Source organism: Haliotis rufescens, unplaced genomic scaffold, assembly GCF_023055435.1.
Source record: "Haliotis rufescens isolate VD_foot unplaced genomic scaffold, xgHalRufe1.0.p SCAF_139, whole genome shotgun sequence".
Classification (NCBI taxonomy): Eukaryota; Metazoa; Mollusca; class Gastropoda; order Lepetellida; family Haliotidae; genus Haliotis; species Haliotis rufescens.
This window is the reverse complement of record NW_025963823.1, coordinates 126,885-149,071: the sequence shown is the minus strand read 5'-3', so window position 1 is coordinate 149,071 and position 22,187 is coordinate 126,885. Positions and strand designations below refer to the sequence as shown.

The 22,187-nt window shown below is 42.9% G+C and overlaps 1 protein-coding gene across 1 annotated transcript in view; it reads left to right on the top strand.

The window, feature by feature from the left end:
• LOC124149546 overlaps positions 1–22,187 on the top strand; it is a 47,533-nt gene that overhangs the window by 12,266 nt on the left and 13,080 nt on the right. Inside the window, exon 3 of the mRNA XM_048395039.1 lies at positions 13,923–14,131. Coding sequence (XP_048250996.1) covers positions 13,923–14,131 — 209 coding nt within the window. The remainder of the gene's footprint in view (positions 1–13,922; positions 14,132–22,187) is intronic.

The following is a 22,187-nucleotide window of genomic DNA, read 5'->3' as shown; positions in this document are numbered from 1 at the left end:
TATCACTTCAGTCGGTTCTCCATCACCAAATCACCACATTAGGAAGGGGGCATAACTCCTTTCTCCTTCCTCAATCTTCAACTGCCGTGTTCATCGTATCGTGATGAACAAACAATAGTTTCAGAGAAGGTAACTGGTAATATTAATACTTTGATACGTCGAACATTCGCCAGACGTAGGGTATAAACCAACACTTGAACTAAACAAAGAAAATTAACCAGGCACACTGAACTAATGAAATCCAAATATTAACACGGAGAAACATTCCCACGCAGGTGCCACTGGTTTTATTAAATTCTGTTGCCGGCAATCCACGGCACACAATAGCCGTACACACGTGTAGCTGTAAAGACTTACAAGCGCCCGTTATAGTGGTTTAAAGGACCTGTAAATGTTGAGGAAATAAATCCAGGAATTTGCTTCACATACTCGTGTACACAATAGCAGGTCGTTACAATGTTGTTTTCATTTCGCGATTCTTTCTTGAACCGGCTTTGAAGTTCCGCGCATTGTGTTAGAGGTGTACTTAGTATTTATATATGTACATGATATCAGGAAAGCGAGGCAGGGTTTAAGGACTTGCCTTTCCTCACACATTTACTTGTTGAATAACTGAAATACTGTTGAACCCAAATTACTCACAAACTCAAATACAGTCAAGTACGTTTATAACGAACACGCTTATAACGAACTGACGGATATAACGAACTGATTTTTTTGTCCCGACTATTTGCTATAGTTATACTGTATATATGCTTATAACGAACTACGGTTATAACAAACTAAAGTTAGCGGTCCCTTTGAGTTCGTTATAACCGTAGTTTACTGCATACAATCACGTTGTTTCCTGATACGAACAATCGGTTGCGACTAGAACTATTAGCGTTTAATACAAAATAACCCCGTCACTGTGTAACTCATAAAACGTTTGAGTTAGTGAATGGTGTTTTACGGTACTGTCTGTGATATTCTTCCTTTACCTCAGCAGCCTACAAATATTCGATCCTGAGCCATTGAAAAAAGTGGTTGATAGCACGAGCAAAGCACGCCACCGCTTTAACGTTGATTTACGATCGTCATAACGCTAGACCCGTGAAAAACCGGGTTGGGATAAAAGCAACCCATGCTTGTCGTGAGAGGCGACGAACGGGATCGGGTGGTCAGGCTCGCTGGCTTGGTTGATGGAAGTCATCGTATCTCAATAGCGTGGATCGATGCTCATGATGTCATTCACTGGATTGTCTGGTCCAGACTCGATTATTTACTGACCGCCGTCATATAGCTGGAATATCGCTGATTGTGGCGTTAAACAACAAACAAACAAACAAACAAACATAACGCTAAGGTTGTTTTGTGCAAGAGGTCTCTGGTCACAATGGAACGGCAATCAGGTGACGTGTATGGATGATGGTTAACGCCACACCAAGCAGCATCCTAGCAATGTCACGGCTTGGGTCACGAATAATAGGTTTGCTAAATTGTACCCGGGATAAAAACTAATTCATGTTTTGGCGTTGCCGCCATGTCCCAATAAACGTCCAAGGCAGCTCAAGGGCGAATCCAGCATTTTAAAAGGGAGGGATCCAAAATATAAAAATAAAATCATCTCTCAGTGACTATATTTGGTTTTCTAAAGGGCCGACCTGCTGTAACACCCCCCCCCCCCCCCCCCCCCCCCCCCCTTACGCCTATGTTTGTTTGTTGTTTAACGCCTCACTCAGCAATATTCCAGCTATATGACGGCGGTCAGTAAAAAATCGAGTCTGGACCAGACAATCCAGTGATTAATACCATGAGCATCGGTCCACGCAATTGGGATACGATGACATGCATCAACCAAGTCAGCGAGCCGGATCACCCGATCCCGTTAGTCACCTCTTACGACAAGCAAAGTCGTTTTTTACAGCAAGCATGGGTTGCTGAAGACCTATTTTACCCCGTATGTTGAGTGGTCGAATCCGCCTATGTATTACTGATGCTAATGGCATGCGGGGGCTGATGGGTAGTCCAGCGGTTAAAGCGTTCGATCGTCACGCGGAACGGACGGGTTCGACTTCGACTACCCACATTGGTACAATGTGTGAAGCCCATTTCTGGTGTCCACTCCCGTGACATTGTTGGATTATTACTAAAGGCGGCGTAAAATCATACTCACTCATATTAGCTCATAGAAGCAGAACAACGAGGGAATACATCATTTGTGAGATATTGACTCCATGATACATTAAAGATATCACACGTGACTTCATGGGCCACTCCCTCAGCCCGACATACACATGTGTAGGTATGTTTATGTGTACGTGACGCCCGTGCATCTCAGTGACGCCTAATGTTGTGTCACGTGACAGGCTATTACCACGCCTTGCATCACTAATGGCCAATAAGGATCATCATCGACGGGCCCAGTTATGTTTAACGAGAAGTGGTGGGTCAGCGAACTTTCGCCCACGCGATGGGACCAGAAGCATTAATTGATTGACGGGTGACATAACTTGATTAACCGATCCAGATTTGGGGCACACGTTTCAAATCATTTCATACCAAACAAAAATAACGGCAAATTTACTTCAACATTTAAGTAGATTCCTATCCACGTTTAGGGGGGTGCGAGATGTATAACCAGCCCGGAGCGAGCGTACGCAATTGAATTTTATTGAGCATAGCCTTTGCTTTCTAAGCAGGCTTGGGACCGTGTTGATTTTATGACCCGCCCGGATCGAGTGTATCTGTGATCCTTTACGCTCCGAGTTCGTGTGGTTAAGCCTGGTGACTGACTGACTGGCCAGTTGGACACGGGTGTCAGTATCACAGAGTATAGAGTGAAATACACATCAATGTATCACCATGGATTATAGGCTGAGATAACGCGTGTGAAATATACATCGATATATCATCGGGATGTGCTTGGATATTACGTGTGAAACGCACCGATACCGGGTTCGCATTGGATTCAGGTACGTTTTGAAACCATAACCTTGAGAAGACTGATCCTAAATTTCTGGCTGCAGGTTTTATATATACTACTCACAATAAATTAAGAACACCCGATGTTTTCATATTTCCAAAATTAATCTGTTAACTGAATACCAGATTAACTATAGTATTATGAACGAATCTGGTGTTTTTTAACTTCTTTTATGATATATTTAGTTTAAAGAATGTCTTTCTATTGTACAACATGAGTGGTTCGTGAGTGTGGTTTTACGCCGCTTTTGGCAATATTCCAGCGTGGGACACCAGAAATGGGCTTCACATATTGTACCCATGTCGTATAACATGAGCTATTTGCATATATGTGGTGTGGTCTATCTTACAGACCCGAGAGCCTATCTATTTATTATGAAACAATTCAGTTCTCACTCCCATTCTCTCTCTCTCTCTCCCTCTCTCTCTTCGCCGCGAATAGCTGCAAAATTGCTGATGCGGCGTTAAGCAATATTCACTCACTCACTCTCTCTCTCTCTCCCTCTCTCTCTCTCTCTCTCTCTCTCTTTCTCCTCCCCTCTTTTGTTTTCAGTGCCCCTTTTCACGCCCTCTATAGCTTTATATGAAACGTGAGGGTTCCTTAACACTCGAATAATCCTTAAAAGAATCTTTATTTGAGCTGATACATCAATTTCTTTCGGGACTACATGTCAGGTGGTGGGGTAGCCTAGTGGTTAAAGCGTTCGCCCGTCACGCCAAAGACCCGGGTTCGATTCCCCACATGGGTACAAAGTGTTAAGCCCATTTCTGGTGTCCCCCGCCATGATATTGCTGGACAATTGCTAAAAGCGGCGTAAAAACCATACTCACTTACTCATTCACTCACATGTCAGTTCAATAAGCCTTTTATTTATGCATTATTTCAACCACTTAATTTTTAAAGTCTAAAATTACAATATATCAGTAAGAATATATTCACCCGAATCACCGATTAGAGAATTTCACAAACAACAGCAGTTTTGCGCATATATGGTAACGTATTTTCTTCAGAAACCGAGAACGTGAAGATTATCAATATTTAAATTCTGTTTTCAATTTTTGTGAAAGTACTCGACCAGAGACCACGTGGACTCTGACTCGACAAAAACGTCTCAATTTAACATATCTGTCGAAATTACGATTCTGTATGTAACATATATGTCTTTGTTAACTACGTGCATACCTATATTTATGTTTATATATACAATACCAGTGACTTCGTATCTTTTCAAACACGAATATTTTACACCCCATTTTCACTTGCATGACATTCCTGCGTTTGGAAATAAAAGCAATCAAGTGGAAGAATATATTTTTCATTCTAAAGAAACTCCCCATGGTTAGTGATAAGTAACAACCTCATGTTTGACCCCGCATTGCTCCCGTTGTTCGCTTGGTTGTTGACACGCTTAGTTGTATTGATATTATAAGGGAGGTCAACTGAGATAGTAGTTCCGGGTCACTGAATTATGGGCCAAGTTCAAACAAAACTGAAGATGCAAGCTTGAAACAACGTATTTATGATGTAAATTGAAAAACATTTCTGTTGGTTGTCTTCACAAACTTTCTTTTTTCGGTTATCTGATGAGTCAAGATAAGAGACTTGTTCTCTCTTGTACATGTTCGTTGAAATGAAGAAATCGCCACCCTAACTACGCTACTCGAGTTGAGTTCGAGTCATGTCCTAGTTATTTTAACAGAATTGCCTGTTTAGTGCTGCGATTACCATACATTCGTGGCCCGTGAAGATCCGGGGTAGAATAGGTCTTCAGCAACCCATGCTTGCCATAAAAGGCGACTATGCTTGTCGTAAAAGGCGACTAACGGTATCGGGTGGTCAGGCTCGCTGACTTGGTTGATGCATGTCATCGATCCCAATTGCGTGGATAGATGCTCATGATATCAATCACTTTATTTTCTGGTCCAGGCTGGATTATTTACAGACCGCCGTCATATAGCTGGAATATTGCTGAGTGCGGCTTTAAACAAACAAACAAACCATACATTCGTACTGCTGTTTGAGGATTTGCAAGAGTCTTCCGTGATGCCCCTACAGTCAATAAAAGGAATTGAAGTTGCTTTAATTGAAACAGTGAACCTATCTGCGTTTGCTTGACAACATGATGCGAGATAGTATCCCACATTATGACCCTAACGGAGCTTTACATCTCCTACCCAAGGACACTTGCGTTGATGGATCGAGTGGTCAGCCTTGGTCACTTGGCCGACAGTGGAGACGTACCCCGACGTCGTGGATTTTTGGTCATTATACTGATCACTGGATTGCCTGGTCCAGACTCGCTTGTTTTACAGGGCGTCGTATGGCAGGAGTATTGCTGAGTGAGGCGTTAGGCAACATACACTTTTTTAAATGAAAATTGTGTGAGTTGCGGATACTATCTGGAGGGCTGGATCCGAGAACACCTGGTGTCATCACTGAATCTCAGCCATCCATTCGTATAATTTTCATCACTATTTATTCTGTTTTGGCATTTAATCGAGACTGGTTATTTTCTGTCTTTGATTTGTTTGTTTTGTTTGTTTGTTTTGTTGTTTAACGCCGCACTCAGCAATATTCCAGCTATATGACGGAGGTCTGTAAATAATCGTGACAAGACTTGAAGACACCGACCTTGTCAGTCCTTTACTGTTTTGTAGTGAGTATGGTTTTACGCCGTTTTAGCACTATTCCAGCAATATCACGGCGGTGGACACCAGAAATGAGCTTCACACATTGTACCATGTGGGGAATCGATCCCTGTTATGTAGTGACCCTTAATAAGCCATAGGTGCAATGAACATGTAATAGTTTGACCTTCACCTTGTATGTAATAAGGAGGCCCTATAGGGGTTTCTGGTTTGAGTATGTCCCCAGTAACTTAGGCTGGTCGATAGAGTTGACTTTATAGGTGGTGTGATCTGGCTGGGTGATTTGTGTGGCATCGTACCCCGACGGCGTGGGAACATAACAGGCATCTTGTTGGTTTGTTGTTTAACGCCGCATTCAGCAATATTCCAGCTTTATGACGGCGGTCTGTAAATAATCGAGGCTGGACCAGACAATCCACCGTTTGACATGAGCATCGATCTACGCAAATGGGATACGATGACATGCATCATCCAAATCAGCGAGCATGACCACCCGATTCCGTAAGTCGCCTCTTACAAGCATAGTCACCTTTTACGCAAGCATGGGTTGCTGAAGGCCTATTCTACCCCGGATCTTCACGGGTAACGGGCACGCTACACTCATGCCGCTATCTGTGATATCATAGGTACACGGAAGTAGTCATCTATACATGGACGTTGCTCACAATATCCGTCACTGGTTTGTCTAGTCCAGATTCGATCATTTACAGGTCGCCGTCAATGTTGGAGTTAACTGGGTGCTACGTTAAGCAAACAAACGTACAAACGTACTGTCACCAAACGAACTGCCTTCAAACGAAATGCCTCGTCTTTCAGACCCAAGCGTGTCCACCAGCCTGCGCCAAAGCGTAGTTTCCAGAAAGAGACCCAGACTTTGATATAGGCTAGTGGACACTATTGGGTGTGAAAGATGAGGCAGTTCGGATTTGATAGTTCGTTCATTTGGTTACAATAATTAAGTTTACAAGTCAGCATAAATCTGAGACAGTGTTGAAATGTAGATTAAAGAAATCCGAACTGAAGGAATTTGGAATACATTTTAGCAATTGTTGATATTTAAAAAAATAACTGGTAAGTAACAATATACATGATTTGCGATGGTGTACATCTTAAAACAAATAAGGCAATAAAGGAGATAAAATGTCATGACGCAAATTGTCCCAAGAAAGGTCACTGGGTACGTACTGCTGTTGAAACATTAATAATTACAAAGTAGATTACAAGATATTCTTTGTCACGTTCACACCAAGACTACACTAACACAACCACCCATATTCATACGTCAGTTATCAAATAACACAAAATGGCGGCCATCACAATCCTATCACGTGACTAATGATGACGTCACGGACCAGGCGTGTTCGCAAGTCAATTAGCAGCTACGTGTTGTTAAAAGTATGTTAATGAATTAATGCGTGGTTTCCGTTTGTTGATGCCGCCGGTGTTGTGTAATGATCTGTTTTGATAGCCATTTGAGACGCCATCTTATAATCCAGGCTATTACTTACCACAGTCATGATAATAACCCTCGAGACAATTGTCTTAGTAAAATGAAAGCAAATATACATTGACTAGACGATGTTATCGTAATGATAATATAATGTTAGAAAACTTGATTAATATGGAATGTATGTTAGGGAAGGACGGGACTCGGTCTTGAGTGAGTTTGAATTGGAAACAAAAGCGATTCGTTATTCCCTAATGTAAACGCACCGGGGGTACCTCCTCTCCCGTAGTGCCCCCCTCGCTCACCCCGTCAGGGTTATTGCGTGCCCCGGATAAACCTCACACCAGTCTACCGAAACATACATTGAGCTAAGGTCGTCGTAATTTTCTATTGTCTGTAGCTAGAACGGGCGAGTAAATGTAATCAGTGTTTGCACCTACGTTGGTATACAGCACGTGGGTTATCTGGGTGTTGGGCAGCGTTCTCTTGTCGGGGGATTTCTGGTGTCCCCCGCCGTGATATTGCTGGAATATTGCTAAAAGCGGCGTAAAACCAAACTCACTCACTCACTCACTCACTTGTCGGGGGCACAAGTGCCCTGTCATCTGTGGCGCCGCAATTTGCCGTACAGAGTTGCGTCCCTTAAGCGTGCCGGGAAGCTATGATCGTCGGTTCTAATGCCAGTTCGCCCTGATTATGTTTCTTGGTTTGTCAGCACGAAGAGACAGTGATAGACAAAATGTTCGTGGAGAAATGGACGAGTATAATAATAGTCGGAAAGGAATTATATAAATAATAGCCAAAGAGAAATACTATTCGAATGGTAATACTAGTGGTGTGGAAATGATAGAAATAGTAGTCGTAGAGAAAAAATAGTCGTATGAAAATTCTTAAATAATTATTTGAACACAAATGTTTATGCAGTTCTACTCCATACAGTATTTGCTGTATACACGCTTTAGACGAAGACAACTGGCTCAAAGAATATAAATGTCGTTTTCTCGTTGCCGCCTTATGAACAGTGTGCAGTGACACCACCTCTGTACTGACCTGCATTAAGAACGTTTGGGGGGCTCGTTTAAGGTGCATCGGTGCAGATTTGCGCCCCTTGGGCACGCCAGGAACCTATAACTGTGGGTTCGAATTCCGGTTCGCCTCGGTTATGTTTCTAGGTTTGTCAGCATCATACCCGTGCTCGTGGGTTTCACCGAAGTGGTAAACGTCTGAGACCGGCATCACTTCGGGCTTCCCCCTCCCCACGTCAAACTGACACGCCGTGGTATAACTGGAGTAGGGGCGGTCGGGTAGCCTAGTGGTTAAAGCGTTCGCTCGTCACGCCGAAGACCCGGGTTCGATTCCCGACATGGGTACAATGTGTGAAGCCCATTTCTGGTGTCCCCCGCCGTGATATTGCTGGAATATTGCTAAAAGCGGCGTAAAACCATACTCACTCACTATAACTGGAGTACTGTTAATACCGCGTTAAACCCGACTCATGCACTTTAGAACTTTACTATTTGAAAGTCTACACAGGGACAATATTCCGATCCGTATTACTATGATCTGTTTTTCCGCAGATATACAACTCAAAAGAAATGAAAGAACACCCGATTCGTTCATATTACTACATTTAATCTGTCATGACTATTGACAGACCGCCGCCATATAGGTGGACTATTGCTGAGTGCGGCGTTAATCAAACAAACAAACAAACAAACAAACTAACAAACAAAAGACGTCAAGGAACACCCGAATCGTTCATATTACTGTAGTTAATCTGTCATGGAAAGAAAAATCTTGTGTACTGATCACACCAAGGTCATCGGCTGATTGATTGGTAAATTACGCTATTTAGTACCCCCTGTGTCAGATGCTTGACAACCGTTGGTGCCCTCTGGGCAGGGGGTCAAGGTCGACAAATTGAGGAAATGTCGTGGCTTCCTGTATTGGCAATCCTGCCCGGGGTGTTATTGTAGTAATTTACCGGGAGGGCTTTCATGGTCTCGTCAATTTTCGATAATCCAGTGCAAATGTTAGACCGTAAATATGTTTGTTTTGTTTCTCTTTTCGTTCTAAAACAAGTCTTGGCGTTTCGCCATACATCATGATCATCACATGATCTAGCCTAGTGGCTAAAGCGTTTGTTCGTCATGCCAAAGTTCACGGTATGGAATCGCTCAACGGCAAATTTGAATTACAATTTGAACAGATTACATAAAACTGGTGGCAATTTGCATGGCAATCATCTAGGTTAAATAAGCACAACTGAGCCCATTAATATGTAATGTTCATTTTTTCTTTTACATAACCTAAAATATATCCTGATATCTGTCATTTCCGTGTAATTTAAAGGTCGAGTTACCAGTAGAATTGGGCAAAACAGCCACTGCAACTCAAAATCACCATCTTCTCAACAGGAAATGAGAATGATTTTGCTCATAATAACATATATCATCTAAAAAAAATCAATCCACATTTAACATTGGCAAACATGTTGAAGTAATAAAACTGATTTCGTTCTCAGGGACTAGCTATAGGGACAGAGAGAGGTCTGCCTTTGATATGGTATTGAACGACTAACATCATTTACGTTTAAAGCGATTGAACGAATTATGATTCCCTAAATGTCCTTAGCGTAATCCGTTCAACAGAATTACTGGTGACTCTCTGTATCCATGGTATGCCTTCTTTCCAGCTTCTTCACCGAAGTGGTAAACGTCTGAGACCTGCATCACTTCGGGCTTCCCTCCCACATTAAGCTGACACGCCGCGATATAACTGGAGTACTGTTAAAAGCGGCGTTAAACCCAACTCACTCACTCACTCACTCACTTTCAAGGTTCAGGATAATCAGGATAAAAAAATAGTTTAATCAGTGCAGTGAACATCTTTGAAACTATCATTTGGAATGAAGAATACAGCATTATTGCAATTGAATGTTTTCCCGTTAAACAATACAGAGTGTTACCGGTATATGTACAGATTTTGACGTGGTGGTACATGACGCATATATACATCTAGTGTGTCCAATTTAGTTTGTATCTCCATGGTGATCCTCATAATCACGATTATCGTTGTTGCCGTCGTCGTCATCATGTAAAAACATTCTCCTCATTCTTCCTCAACCCGCGAAGATCCGGGTTAGATTAGCTCCTCAGCAACCAATGCTTGTCGTAAAAGGCGACTATGCTTGTCGTAAGAGGCGACTATGCTTGTCGTAAAAGGCGACTAACGGGAACGGGCGGTCAGGCTCGCTGACTTGGTTGATGCATGTCATCGATCCCAATTGCGTAGATCGATGCTCATGATATTAATCACTGGATTGTCTGGTTCAGACTCGATTATTTAGAGACCGCAGCCATATAGCTAGACTATTGCTGAGTGCGGCGTTAAACAAAACAAACAAACAACAAGAACAACGATTATCAGAGATACTGATCATGTGCAACAATACTTTTTCAAATCCGGGCATTTTGTAGAATAATGCTACACGAAAGCATGTCAACATGGCCCTACACACTCTAGTACCGGTGCAGCAAGGCGGGGACACATCAGCATGTTATCTCCTTGTGGCAGGGCGAACTTCTGACCCTCCCCATACCTGAGACAAGCCCCTGGGGGCAGGAGAGGGAGCTTGTGGGGTGGGGGATTGATTGGGCATAGACGGAGGGGTTTATCCATGTAGCGGGTCGGGGTTTGGGACATGGAGTGACAGTTACTGGAAGGCGAGGAGGTGGGTTGGTTGTTCGGCGTTGTCTGGATTTGATGGAACTGTGAAGAAATCAGTGGGAAGGGATTATTGTTCTTGGGAGCAGTTAGTGTTAACATGGAGGGGTTAGTGATATGCTGAGACGTAATTCTTTTATGGGGAGGGTTATTGTTATGGATGGGCTTAGTTTAAAGAGGGGGAGATTAGTGTTTTCGGGTGGGGGTCAGTGTTTTGGGGTGGATTCTTGTTATTGCTGATTTTGGTATGGGGGATTAATGTTATGAGTGTAAAGAGGGAGGGGTTAGTGTTATTGGGTGAGGGTAGAGTTATGGGGTGGGGTTAGTGTTATTGGGTGAGGGTAGTGTTATGGGTTGGGGTTAGTGTTATTGGGCGAGGGAAGTGTTATTGGGTCAGGGTAGAGTTGGGGGGTTGGTTGAATGGTATGGGGAGGGATCAGTTTCAAGACGGAGGTCTCAGTGTTATGGGTAGGGATTAATGTGTGAAGCTCATTTCAGGTGTTCCCCGCCGTGATATTGTTGGAATATTGCTAAATGCGGCGTAAGACAAAAGCATACTAACTCACTCACTCACAATGGAGGGTTTAGTGTTCTGGTGCGTGCGTGCGTGCATGTGTCAGTAAATGTGGCGGCGACAACAACAAAATTAATCATTTTCGAAAATGACACGTACAAAAATTAAGAATTTAACAAAAAACTAGCAGAAAATATTAAATGTATTCTGGTCAGTAAAGTATGCGCGCAATTACCGGTGCGCCTCTAGCGTTGTTTGTAGACAGAGCCAAGTCGGAGACACATTCTCGCGACGTGACGAGTTGTTCCAGGCCTGAGCAATCCGGCAGGTGTCGCGACAGTGTGTGACTAGCTCAGTATGACCGTCATTGGGTATGTTTTGAGTTATCGGGTTCATTCATGGCTTGAGGGCTGGAAATGGAGAAAAGAAAATGAGGAGTTTCCGAATGCTTCTGGGTAATCCGATCGCAGGGAAATATTTTGATTTAAGAACTGCCGCACCTGGTCAGCAAATGTGTTCAAACTTAGAGCCATTCGCCACACGTTCCTGCTCTGGTCCCGCAGTCACGCTGCTAAATATTTAATGCCCTCGCTAAGGGCTCTGCACTTACACCATCAGGCCCTTTTCGAGTATAAACGGTACTGTATCGTGTTGACGCTGAGTGGAGGAGCATTTAGTGCAGCGACACAGACTGTGAGTGGCTCTGGAAATACGTATCTTTTTTCAAGATATATGTATATAATTTTAGAACGTATCATTGGTTCTGGTGTAATGCTGTCCCGTTTCTGTCCCATAGGTGAGGTGAAATAGGGTTTAACGTCGCGTCCAAGATTATTGCACTTATATAGCGACGTGCATGCACGTGTGTGTGTGTGTGGCTGCTTGTACTAGTCCGGAGTGATACCGATTTATAGTGCTAGCCCGCTGAGATACCATGCCGCAGTTTAACATGAATACCCCACTCAGACACAGTATACTGACTCCGAGACGACCAGTCCTTGTTTTAGCCCCTTAGGAGCGTCAGACAGGGTAACAATTTTTTAACAAGTACCATCTTTTAACGTCTTTTGGTATGACGCGGCCGGGGATCCAACCCCGGACCTTCCGCTCTCCGGGTGGACACTCTACCACTAGACCACGGACGCGGTCTCTGACCTATACTGTATATGTAGAAGTCACAGGTACTGCTTGGTTAGCGTATGTTTAAAGGGTTAAGTGAAATGAGGTTTAGAGTTGCGTTCAAGATTATTGCACTTGTATAGCGACGTGCATGCATGGGTGTGGTTGCTGGTACTAGTACGTATTAACTCTGAGCCAACCAGTCCTTGTTTTATCCCCTTAATGCCGAGCGTCAGGCAGGGTAACAACAAGTAACAACTTCTTTTGGTATGACGTGGCCGGGGAGCGACTCACCGACCTTCGCTCTCCGGGTAGACGATTTATCCACTATCCACGGTCCGCGTATGTTTTTGAGAATCAGCTGTCTTATTTTCCGGGTCACGATATGGTCCCTGGTAGGGTGTCATACCATCAAACGAACCACAACTTGTAATCAGGGTTTGAAAAATAGCTTGTTATGATTAAGTCAGAGACCATGTGTATTTGATGTCTGGTGTTACTTATTACTTATTACTTATATTTACAAAATTATTTAAAAAAAAATAAGTTTGTGATTAATCACGGCCCCAAAAGGGTCTTCACACATTGTTCCCATGTAGAGAATCGAACCCTGACTTCGGTATGACGAGCGAAGGCTTCAAGCACATAACAACATATTATACTTAAAAATAGTGGTCCGAGATTTTAAAAAAGTGGTAGGGACCTACAGTTGTTTTTTAATGACGTTAACAGAACTAGGGTCAAAGGTTTCTACATGGAATGGGTGGCACATAGATAATTGTATATATAAGTAGGGTTATCTATACGATCTCTGAATCCGCTATTTCATTAAGTAGTTCCAGTGTGTATCGATTACGTATAATCATTGTTATGGATCGATAACATTGATCACCCGGCCCATGTCGCGTATTTAACCCATGTAATTATGCTACGGGGAACTGTACAGGATAAGAAATAATTATTTACAGGAATTTTAATTGTGCGGTTACATCGCTACATTTTTTCCAACACTGAATTGTCCTAGAAACTACAAATGCCCCGAGTCACGGTTAGAATAAACTTTATGATAAACGTGAATTTATAAACGTGAATTTGTTTGAGGCATTGAATAATTTTCGCTTACAAATTACATAAGAGAAAAGTTTTACGATCTGAATAAAAATGTTCCCCGAATGAAAACATATTTCACCCTTACAAGGCCCCTCGGAAACAGCGCATATGGTGCCTTGCAAGGACACCGAGGCAGGGTCTGACATTCAACTGTGTCTCTCAGATAACACTCTACACATGAGCAGGAGACCTGCTGTAATATTATCTTAGACATTCCGGATCAATTACATCGTTATGAAACCGATTCCAGAAGCTTAATCCGGAACTAGTTCTGATACAATTTACATTATCACCAAATGGCGCGTGAAGTACCAGAACGATGGTAACGGATTCCAGAATCATCAACCGTTACAAGATTCCGCATCGTTCACATGGTTGCTGTGTTGCTTTCAGGGTCCACTGGAATTAAAGTCGGGACGCTCCAAGTCGTTTGGCGATCCCCACACCCCCTGGACAGATAGCGTCACCCCCGAGGACAAAACCCGAGGGGGTAGAGCAAGACCCCGACCCCTCACTGTAAGAAGACTCCCGGCCGAGGAACTAGGGTCTCCCTCCATTGCAGGATATTTGGAGCGCAAAGGATTTATTGGGCAGTGGATCAGGTAGGTTGGGATTCTGGTTGTGTTCGATGAATGTACATGATGGAGGCACGCTGGAGCCAGGAGGTCGCGTTATCGCTTGTTATTCCATAAGCTGTTATTGGAGAGATTAACTCAGTTTGGGGTATTAAGATAGCGACTTAAGTAAGAAGTGGCAAAGCAGTCAGATAGACAGGGGTATAGAAGGCAGGAGGCACGGAGATAGACAGGGGTATAGAAGGCAGGAGGCACGTACTCCGGAACACGTGGGGATGTGTTTATAGTGGAAGGTAAGACGCGTGTATTGTAAGGCTTTGATATATACCAGTAGTTATATTATAGTGTATGTATAAATGGTATATTTATTTGCTACATCAATTCGGAGATGGGCTTCTCAAAGAGGTTTATTAGACAGCCTCGCTGTTTGACAGGAATAGAACCAGGGTTTATACAGGCACGTGTGTGTGTGTATGTGCACGGTGTGAACTACAAGTATGTGTGTTCTATGAGACCCGCCTTTGGCCAAAAAACAGAACGAATATTCATTCATTTACGCTTCCTGATAAAATTTCCTTTCTCCTATAAAGGCATCTTATTGTTGCTGTTTAACACCACAAGCTTATCAACTGGATTTAGTTTTCAAATTAGCTTTATACCTGTGATAGAGCACATACTGCAAGTCATAGATAGTGTTAAAACGATATGTGAATTTTTATCACATTGGTTAAAAAAGAGACAGTTGTCACGTGGGATATACTTTCAGGAAATAGGAGGGCCTCTGCATCAATATTTTGTTTGAACGCGTTGTTTTATTTGTGTAGTGTTAAAAAGAAAATATAAAAAATAATGATATTGTTGGAGTTTAAAATGACAACAGGCTACCGCCCATTTGCACACACTTTTCCGTCCTTTCTGACTCATACATGCAGAAAACGACTCATTTCAAGTTTGTTTTCCGTCTCTTTTATTCCGAGCAATGAATGATATGGGATATGGCGTGTTGTGACTTTGTGTAACCCCCATTCACACATTCTCCATCCCCATCTTCTATTCTGTTTACACAGGGAAGGTGTATCCACCAAAATATCATTTCCTCCGCATATTCCCAGACGGTACTTGTGATAACCTGTTTCCTGCAAATATTTCCCTTTCCCCAAATCTGCTGGTAATTCGAACACTGATCTACTGTGTAGCTGTGCCACACACCGTATGCAGATAGGAGCTTGCTTAGCTGTGGTGCGGGCCTTGTGGTTTGTAACACCGGCCCCTATCGCGCATTGAGGTCATATTATTTGGTAAGGTTTCCATGTCACTGATACGTCCTCTTCTGCAGTGTGTGGAAACAACAGCGTATAGCCGTATTCATGATTGTGTGAGTGTGTGTGTGCCTGAGTGAGTGTCTCTGTGTGTGTCTGAATGTGTAAGTGTGCCTGAGTGAGTGTCTGTGTGTGTCTGAGCGTGTCTGAACCTCAGTGAGTGTCTGTTTGTGTGTGTGCCTGAGTGAGTGAGTGTGTGTGTCTGAGCGTGTGTGTGCCTGAGTGAGTGTCTGTGTGTGTCAGCGTGTGTGCCCGAATGTATGTGTGTGTGTCTGAATGTGTATGTCTGAGTGTGTGTATGTGTATACGTGTGTGTGTGTCTGTGTGTGTGTCTGTCTGTGCGTGTGTCTGAGTGTGCGTGTGTCTGAGTGTGTGTGTCTGTGTGTGCGTGTGTGTCTGAGTGTGCGTGTGTCTGTGTGTGTGCGTGTGTCTCGCGAACAGGTACGGGTAATATACACAGAGATACACCACAAGCTAGGAACATGTGCTTCAGACACACCATACAAACGAAGTTAGAAATAGAATCTGAAAATAAAAAACAGATATTCTTATCAGTCCCACATGTGCAATATTTCTTGCCGTACTGATAAAGAAATGTTATGTCAGTGTATATGTTGCTGTTTAACCTGGTGGAGACTCGCTGCTGACATTGGATATTGTCATGTTGTAGTGGCTTTGTGAGGTTGGTTTAACGCCGCCCTGAACAGGTATTTCATTTGATCACGCTGTGTCAGCTTGATTGGGCGATTCAGGTGTTAGATTGTAGATTGTATGACATTGTCAGTTGATTGTAGAACATTGTCAGTTAACTGTATGACATCATCAGTTGATTGTAGAACATTGTCAGTTAATTGTATGACATTGTCAGTTGATTGTAGAACATTGTCAGTTAATTGTATGACATCATCAGTTGACTGTAGAACATTGTCAGATAATTGTATGACATCATCAGCTGATTTTTGAACATTGTCATTTAATTGTATGACATTGTCAGTCGATTGTAGAACATTGTCAGATAATTGTATGACATCGCCAGTCGATTGTAGAACATTGTCAGATAATTGTATGACATCATCAGTTGATTGTAGAACATTGTCAGATAATTGTATATTGTCAATTGACTGTCGAACATTGTCAGTTGACTGTATGACATTGTCAATTGACTGTAGAACGTTGTCAGTTCATGGTAGAACATTGTCAGTTGACTGTATGACATTGTGAATTAATTGTGGAGTAATGTCAGTTGATTGTGAATTGTAAAATAGTGGCAGTTGTAGGGCAAGTATGATGACGATGAGAGGATGTAGAGTAAACTGAGATGAGATGAGGAAGCTCCCTTATCTACTGTGTCACGTGACACTGCCCGTACATATAATCCTCAAAGATCAAAGACGTAGAGGGTCATTTTTTAGATTATTTTGCCAGAACATACACCACTGTTTTCGAGAGCGCGAGGTGCTAAAGTGGGTGTTGGGACGTTATCTGCCGAAACATAACAAGTCCGACACATATTAACCCAACACGTTCTCGAAAATAACACCTAAAAAAGATTAAGACGGCTTTACGAGAACACACAACTGTCTACATCATAGATGACTTTTTACAGTCTATACTGATATTGTGTAAGCATTTCCGTAACAAGCAAGTGACTTCCTACAATACCAAGATGGTCTTGCAATTTGACTGAATATCTGCATTTAGTTTAGTCAAACCTACAGAAGATAAAAATAGTCAAGTGCACGAATTTTAATCAAAAACAGCCCAGGTGATAAAAATAGGCACGTGCATGAATTTTGATCCAAACCAGCCTTGATGATAAAAATTGGCAAGTATAGCTAAACATATTCCACATCTGCGTCAGAATTAAAAAAAATAAAACAAAACAGATTTTGTTCACAATTTATTGTGTAATAAAATATTTCCTAGCCGTAGTCAAATACCAAGACAGAATCAAGAATTTATATTGTAGAGAACACCCTTGTAGGGCAGGGTACACACTCTCAATATACGTGTATGAATATAACTATAAACATGAGAGGTAGATATACATAATGTACACTGTAATGAAGGCACATACTGAAAGTGTTAGGTATTCCTACTGATGGACAACCTCGAGCATCTTGACGATGGCAACAACATGTGCGGCAGATGGCGGGGCCCGGGTCGGGGTATAGTACCTCTGGACATGGAATGTAAATATCACGGACACTGACCTCAACCTGCGAGATACGAACACGTGGGAAGTGGTCAGTCACGTTTCCGATGTCTCAGAACGGTTACGTGAGAATATGTCCAACCCGATGTTGGTCCTCCGGACAAACGGCTACTGCACCAGTGTTGAGTTTGGGGATGGTTGGTGACAACTCGTTGATGTTGGTGCGTTGTCAGGGTAATACGTTGGTGCGTTCTTAGGGTGATACGTTGGTGCGTTGTTAGGGTGATGCGTTGGTGCGTTGTTGGGGTGATAGGTTGTTGCGTTGTTGGGGTGATAGGTTGGTGCGTTGTTGGGGTGATGGGTTGTTGCGTTGTCAGGGTGATACGTTGGTGCGTTGTTATGGTGAAACGTTGGTTCGTTCTTAGTGTGATAGGTTGGTGCGTTGTTGGGGTGATAGGTAGGTGCGTTGTTAGGGTGATACGTTGGTTCGTTCTTAGGGTGATACGTTGGTGCGTTTTCAGGGTGATACGTTGGTGCGTTGTTGGGGTGATAGGTTGTTGCGTTGTTGGGGTGATACGTTTGGTGCGTTGTCAGGGTGATAGGTTGATGCGTTGTCAGGGTGATACGTTGGTGCGTAAATGAGGTTTTGCGTGTTGGTAGTATATTTGTGAACCCACAAAAGTCACAAAGTTCAAATCTGCTGGATCAAGTCGATTTTATTCGAAATCAATTATTCATAAACTCTCACCATAATTGGTGTCCCTTTCTCATATTGTTTAATGCTGTGGAAAGTGAATGCCGATTTCCGCCAGCAGTCAAAGCTGTCTAGAAGTAAGCGAGTCACGGCCAGGAAAATAAAAAGGTTGAAAAAATGAGCAACGATTCACTCCTTGGGGGGTGTCCACTCATTGTCCACTTCTGACCCAATCAACTCTTACAAGTAAGGGTACTAGGAACCATTTCTCTCCCCAAAACTCCAAATCCCCAGAACTCCATGGAATATGTTTGCCCTACCGCTCACCCGCCCCTCACAATTTCCATGACAAAATCACCCAGCAATACTAATTTGGTGATTATCTTTAAGTCGAGTGACCTAAGTCGTTGGTACCAATAATAGGCATGCTCTTCGAAAGTATTGACACAAATAATTCAAACTATAAGCTCACAGTTTTATGCTGTTAAAAAGATGAAATTTAATCTGCGTGTAAAAGTATACAGATTTATGAGTGTGAAAAAATTCTAAAAAATATATTTCAAACCGACGAGACGTCTTAAACATGTTAAATTTCGTTTGATTCGCCTGAATGGACCATTGATACCTTTTTCAAGGAAAACATCAAAACATAAAAAGCCATAAAATTTAACCCTGGTTAATTAAATTACTGGTTGATGATAAAGCACCAGGAAGCATCCCCCGAAGGAGAGTCTGATCAAGGGGTAGAGGATAGTGGCATTTCGTCAGGCCGCTGTGGTTAGGAGGGAACATTTGCTTCCACTCTCCATGGTTCAAAGGGTACGGTATTCAACAGAAACCATGCTACATCAATAGTGCACCGCAGAGGAACGGTATCCATGGTCGGCTCGGTAACGTTTGTGTTTCTTGTACCTATTTCACGATAGTCTTGTAGTCTTCTATTCCTCTATATACTTGGGAAAAGGATATATATATATATATATATATATATGTGTGTGTGTGTGTTTGTGTGTGTGTGTGTGTGTGTGTGTGAAGTGTATATATCTATATCTATACATATCTATTTCGTTATGTACGTAAACTTTATATATTAATATGAAGGAGATAAATCTGGGATTTTGTAAACGTTCGTTGTATCCGTTTGTTCGCGCTATCCGTGTTCGTTATATCCGTGTTCTACTGTATATATGTTATATCTATGACCACGCTATACATTGTATAGTAAGCGCTGTTTAGCCTCGATTTAAAAAGATATGACTTTTTTATGGAAAACATAATTCTATAAAAGAACCCATTTTTCAAAAATCGTATCCTGTGTTAATTTTCCGACGGAACACATTTGGGGTTTGATAGCCCAGTGGTTGGTTAAAGCGTTCGCTCGACACGCCGAAGACCCGGGTTCCATTCCCCACTTGGGTGCAATGTGTGAAGCCAATTTCTTGTGCCCCCCCCCCCCCCCCCCCCACCCTCCCCCCCTCCCTCCCTCCCTCCCTCCCTCGCCGTGATATTGCCGAAGTATTGCTAAAAGCGGCGTAAAACCATACTCACTCACTTATACATAGAATCAATGACCTCTGTGAATGTTTCGAAACGTTTCATATAATATCAGGGTGTGTAATAGCAGTGTGAAGAAGCAGCGGTAACTTCCTGTATGTTACTTGACTGATATTTTATTATAATCCATCGTTTTTGTTTAACATTTAGTTATGGAAATATTTGTAACAGTTGATTTGCATAAGTCTCGTGCCCCCGTGAAGATCTCGGTTAGAATTGGTCTTCAGCAAAATCCGTTCAGAATTAATCACGAGTACTCGAGTACATGGTTTGAACCAAGTGGCCCGGTAACAGGAGGTCGAGGACAAGCTGTGTTTTTGCCTTCTTCAGGAATCTTAATGGTAATGTTTTTTATATGTCAAGAGTTGCTGACAAATAATAAGTATAAAATAATAATGCCAACTTTAAAAGACAGCTAAAAAAAGAATATACTTTCACTTGTTTGTTATTCGAGGAACAGTTCTAAACAATTGCCCGTGTACCCTGTTCGACCATGTAGTAGTACTGTGCAATTTATTTTAGAAATGAATCACACGTATATAACGGTAGAAGCATCCTATATAAGTGTTTGTGTGCATCATACCCGTACCAAAGTGTAGAGTTGCGTCCCTTGGGCGTGTAGAAACGTATCGTGGGTTTCAGTCCCTGTTCGCCCTGATTATGTTTCCAGCACGTCCGTGCTCGTGGGTTTACCAAAGTGGTACCAAAGTCTGAGATCTGCATCACTTCTTGATACGCTTTAATATAACTGAATTATTGTTTAAAGCGGCGTTAAACCAAATTCCCTCACTCACCATGAAATGTCTCTAAACGGTTTCATACGTCCAGATGTTCACAAAAAGATCAGCGCATCCTGCCACACCGCTGGCACCGGTCACAAACACATGCAAAGGCAAGTCAAATGTTCACCTGGAAAGACAAAAAACATCTCCAACATCACACCTGTCTCCGATGCGTCAGATTGGGAAACGCCCTCCACTTGTCCACATGAAACCATTTTGACAGTTGGTGTATAGTTGCTCGCATGAAAGGAGGTTCTGATCGCACCATCCAGTCTCCGATGCAACTCCAGGTCCACACTGAGAACCTCCTTGACGTCTGTACGTGTAGGGGGCACGGGTGGCCCAGTCGTCTAAGGCGCCGCGATTTGCTGTACAGAGTTGCGTCCCCTGGACACGCCAGAAACCTATGATTGTGGGTTCGAATCCCCGTTCTCCCTGGTTATGTTTCTAGGCTTGTCAGCACCATACCCGTGTTCATGGGTTTCACCGAAGTGGTAAAAGTCTGAGACCTGCATCACTTCGGGCTTTCCTCCCACATTAAGCTGACACGCCGTGATATGACTGGAATACTGTTAAAACGGCGTTAAACCCAACTCACTCACTCACTCTGTACGTGTAGCAGGTCCGTTACTGACGTCAAACAAATAGCCATTTTATCGATACGAACTTATTCAACTTCACCCTCGCGAAAAAAAGAAAAAGAATCTAAAACTGCTCTGTAATCAGCGTCATTGGCTGTCCATGGCTAGGCGTCGTTGATATGGGCATGTTACTTGTTGTGCCGGAGATGTATTTATATCTCTGGAGGATGGTATTAATACTGATCAGCGCATGTGTCTGTTTATGATTGAATTGATGTGCTGACGCAGATGGACCTGGTGTTCCAAGCGTTCATTGGTCAAAATTCTTTAATCTATTAACTCTACTAAATAATATGTTCGACCCGTGAAGATGCGGGGTAGAATAGGTCAGCAACCCGCTGCATTAAACCCTGCTCGGCCACACTCGTCACTGTTTCCGCTATCTATCGACATTTAGTTCTGGTGGGGAGGGGTGGTCGGGTAGCCTAGTGGTTAAAGCGTTCGCTCGTCACGCCGAAGACCCGGGTTTGATTCCCGACATGGGTACAATGTGTGAAGCCCATTTCTGGTGTCCCCGGTCGTGATATTGCTGGAATATTGCTAAAAGCAGCGTAAAACCATACTCACTCACTCTGGTGGGGCATTCTGGTTAGACGAGGTCCCCAGCAACCTATGTTGTCGAAAGAGGATCGGGTGGTCAGGCTTGGGTGACTTCGTTGATGGCGTGGATCGATGCTCATAATGTCAATCACTGGATTGTCTGGTCCAGACTCGATTAATAACAGGCCGCCGTCATATGCATGGAATACGACGTTAAAAACAAACAAAACAAACAAACAAACAAACAAACACAGGGAGTTAAGTCATATGCACGATGATAGCCAGTGTTAAAATATGGGAGCTGCGACATCATGGCGCTGTGATCGCTTTGTGAAACTGGCCCAGCGACTTAATGCAATCCTAGCGGAGCGCTCCGTCTATGTTAAAGTGTAGGTGTA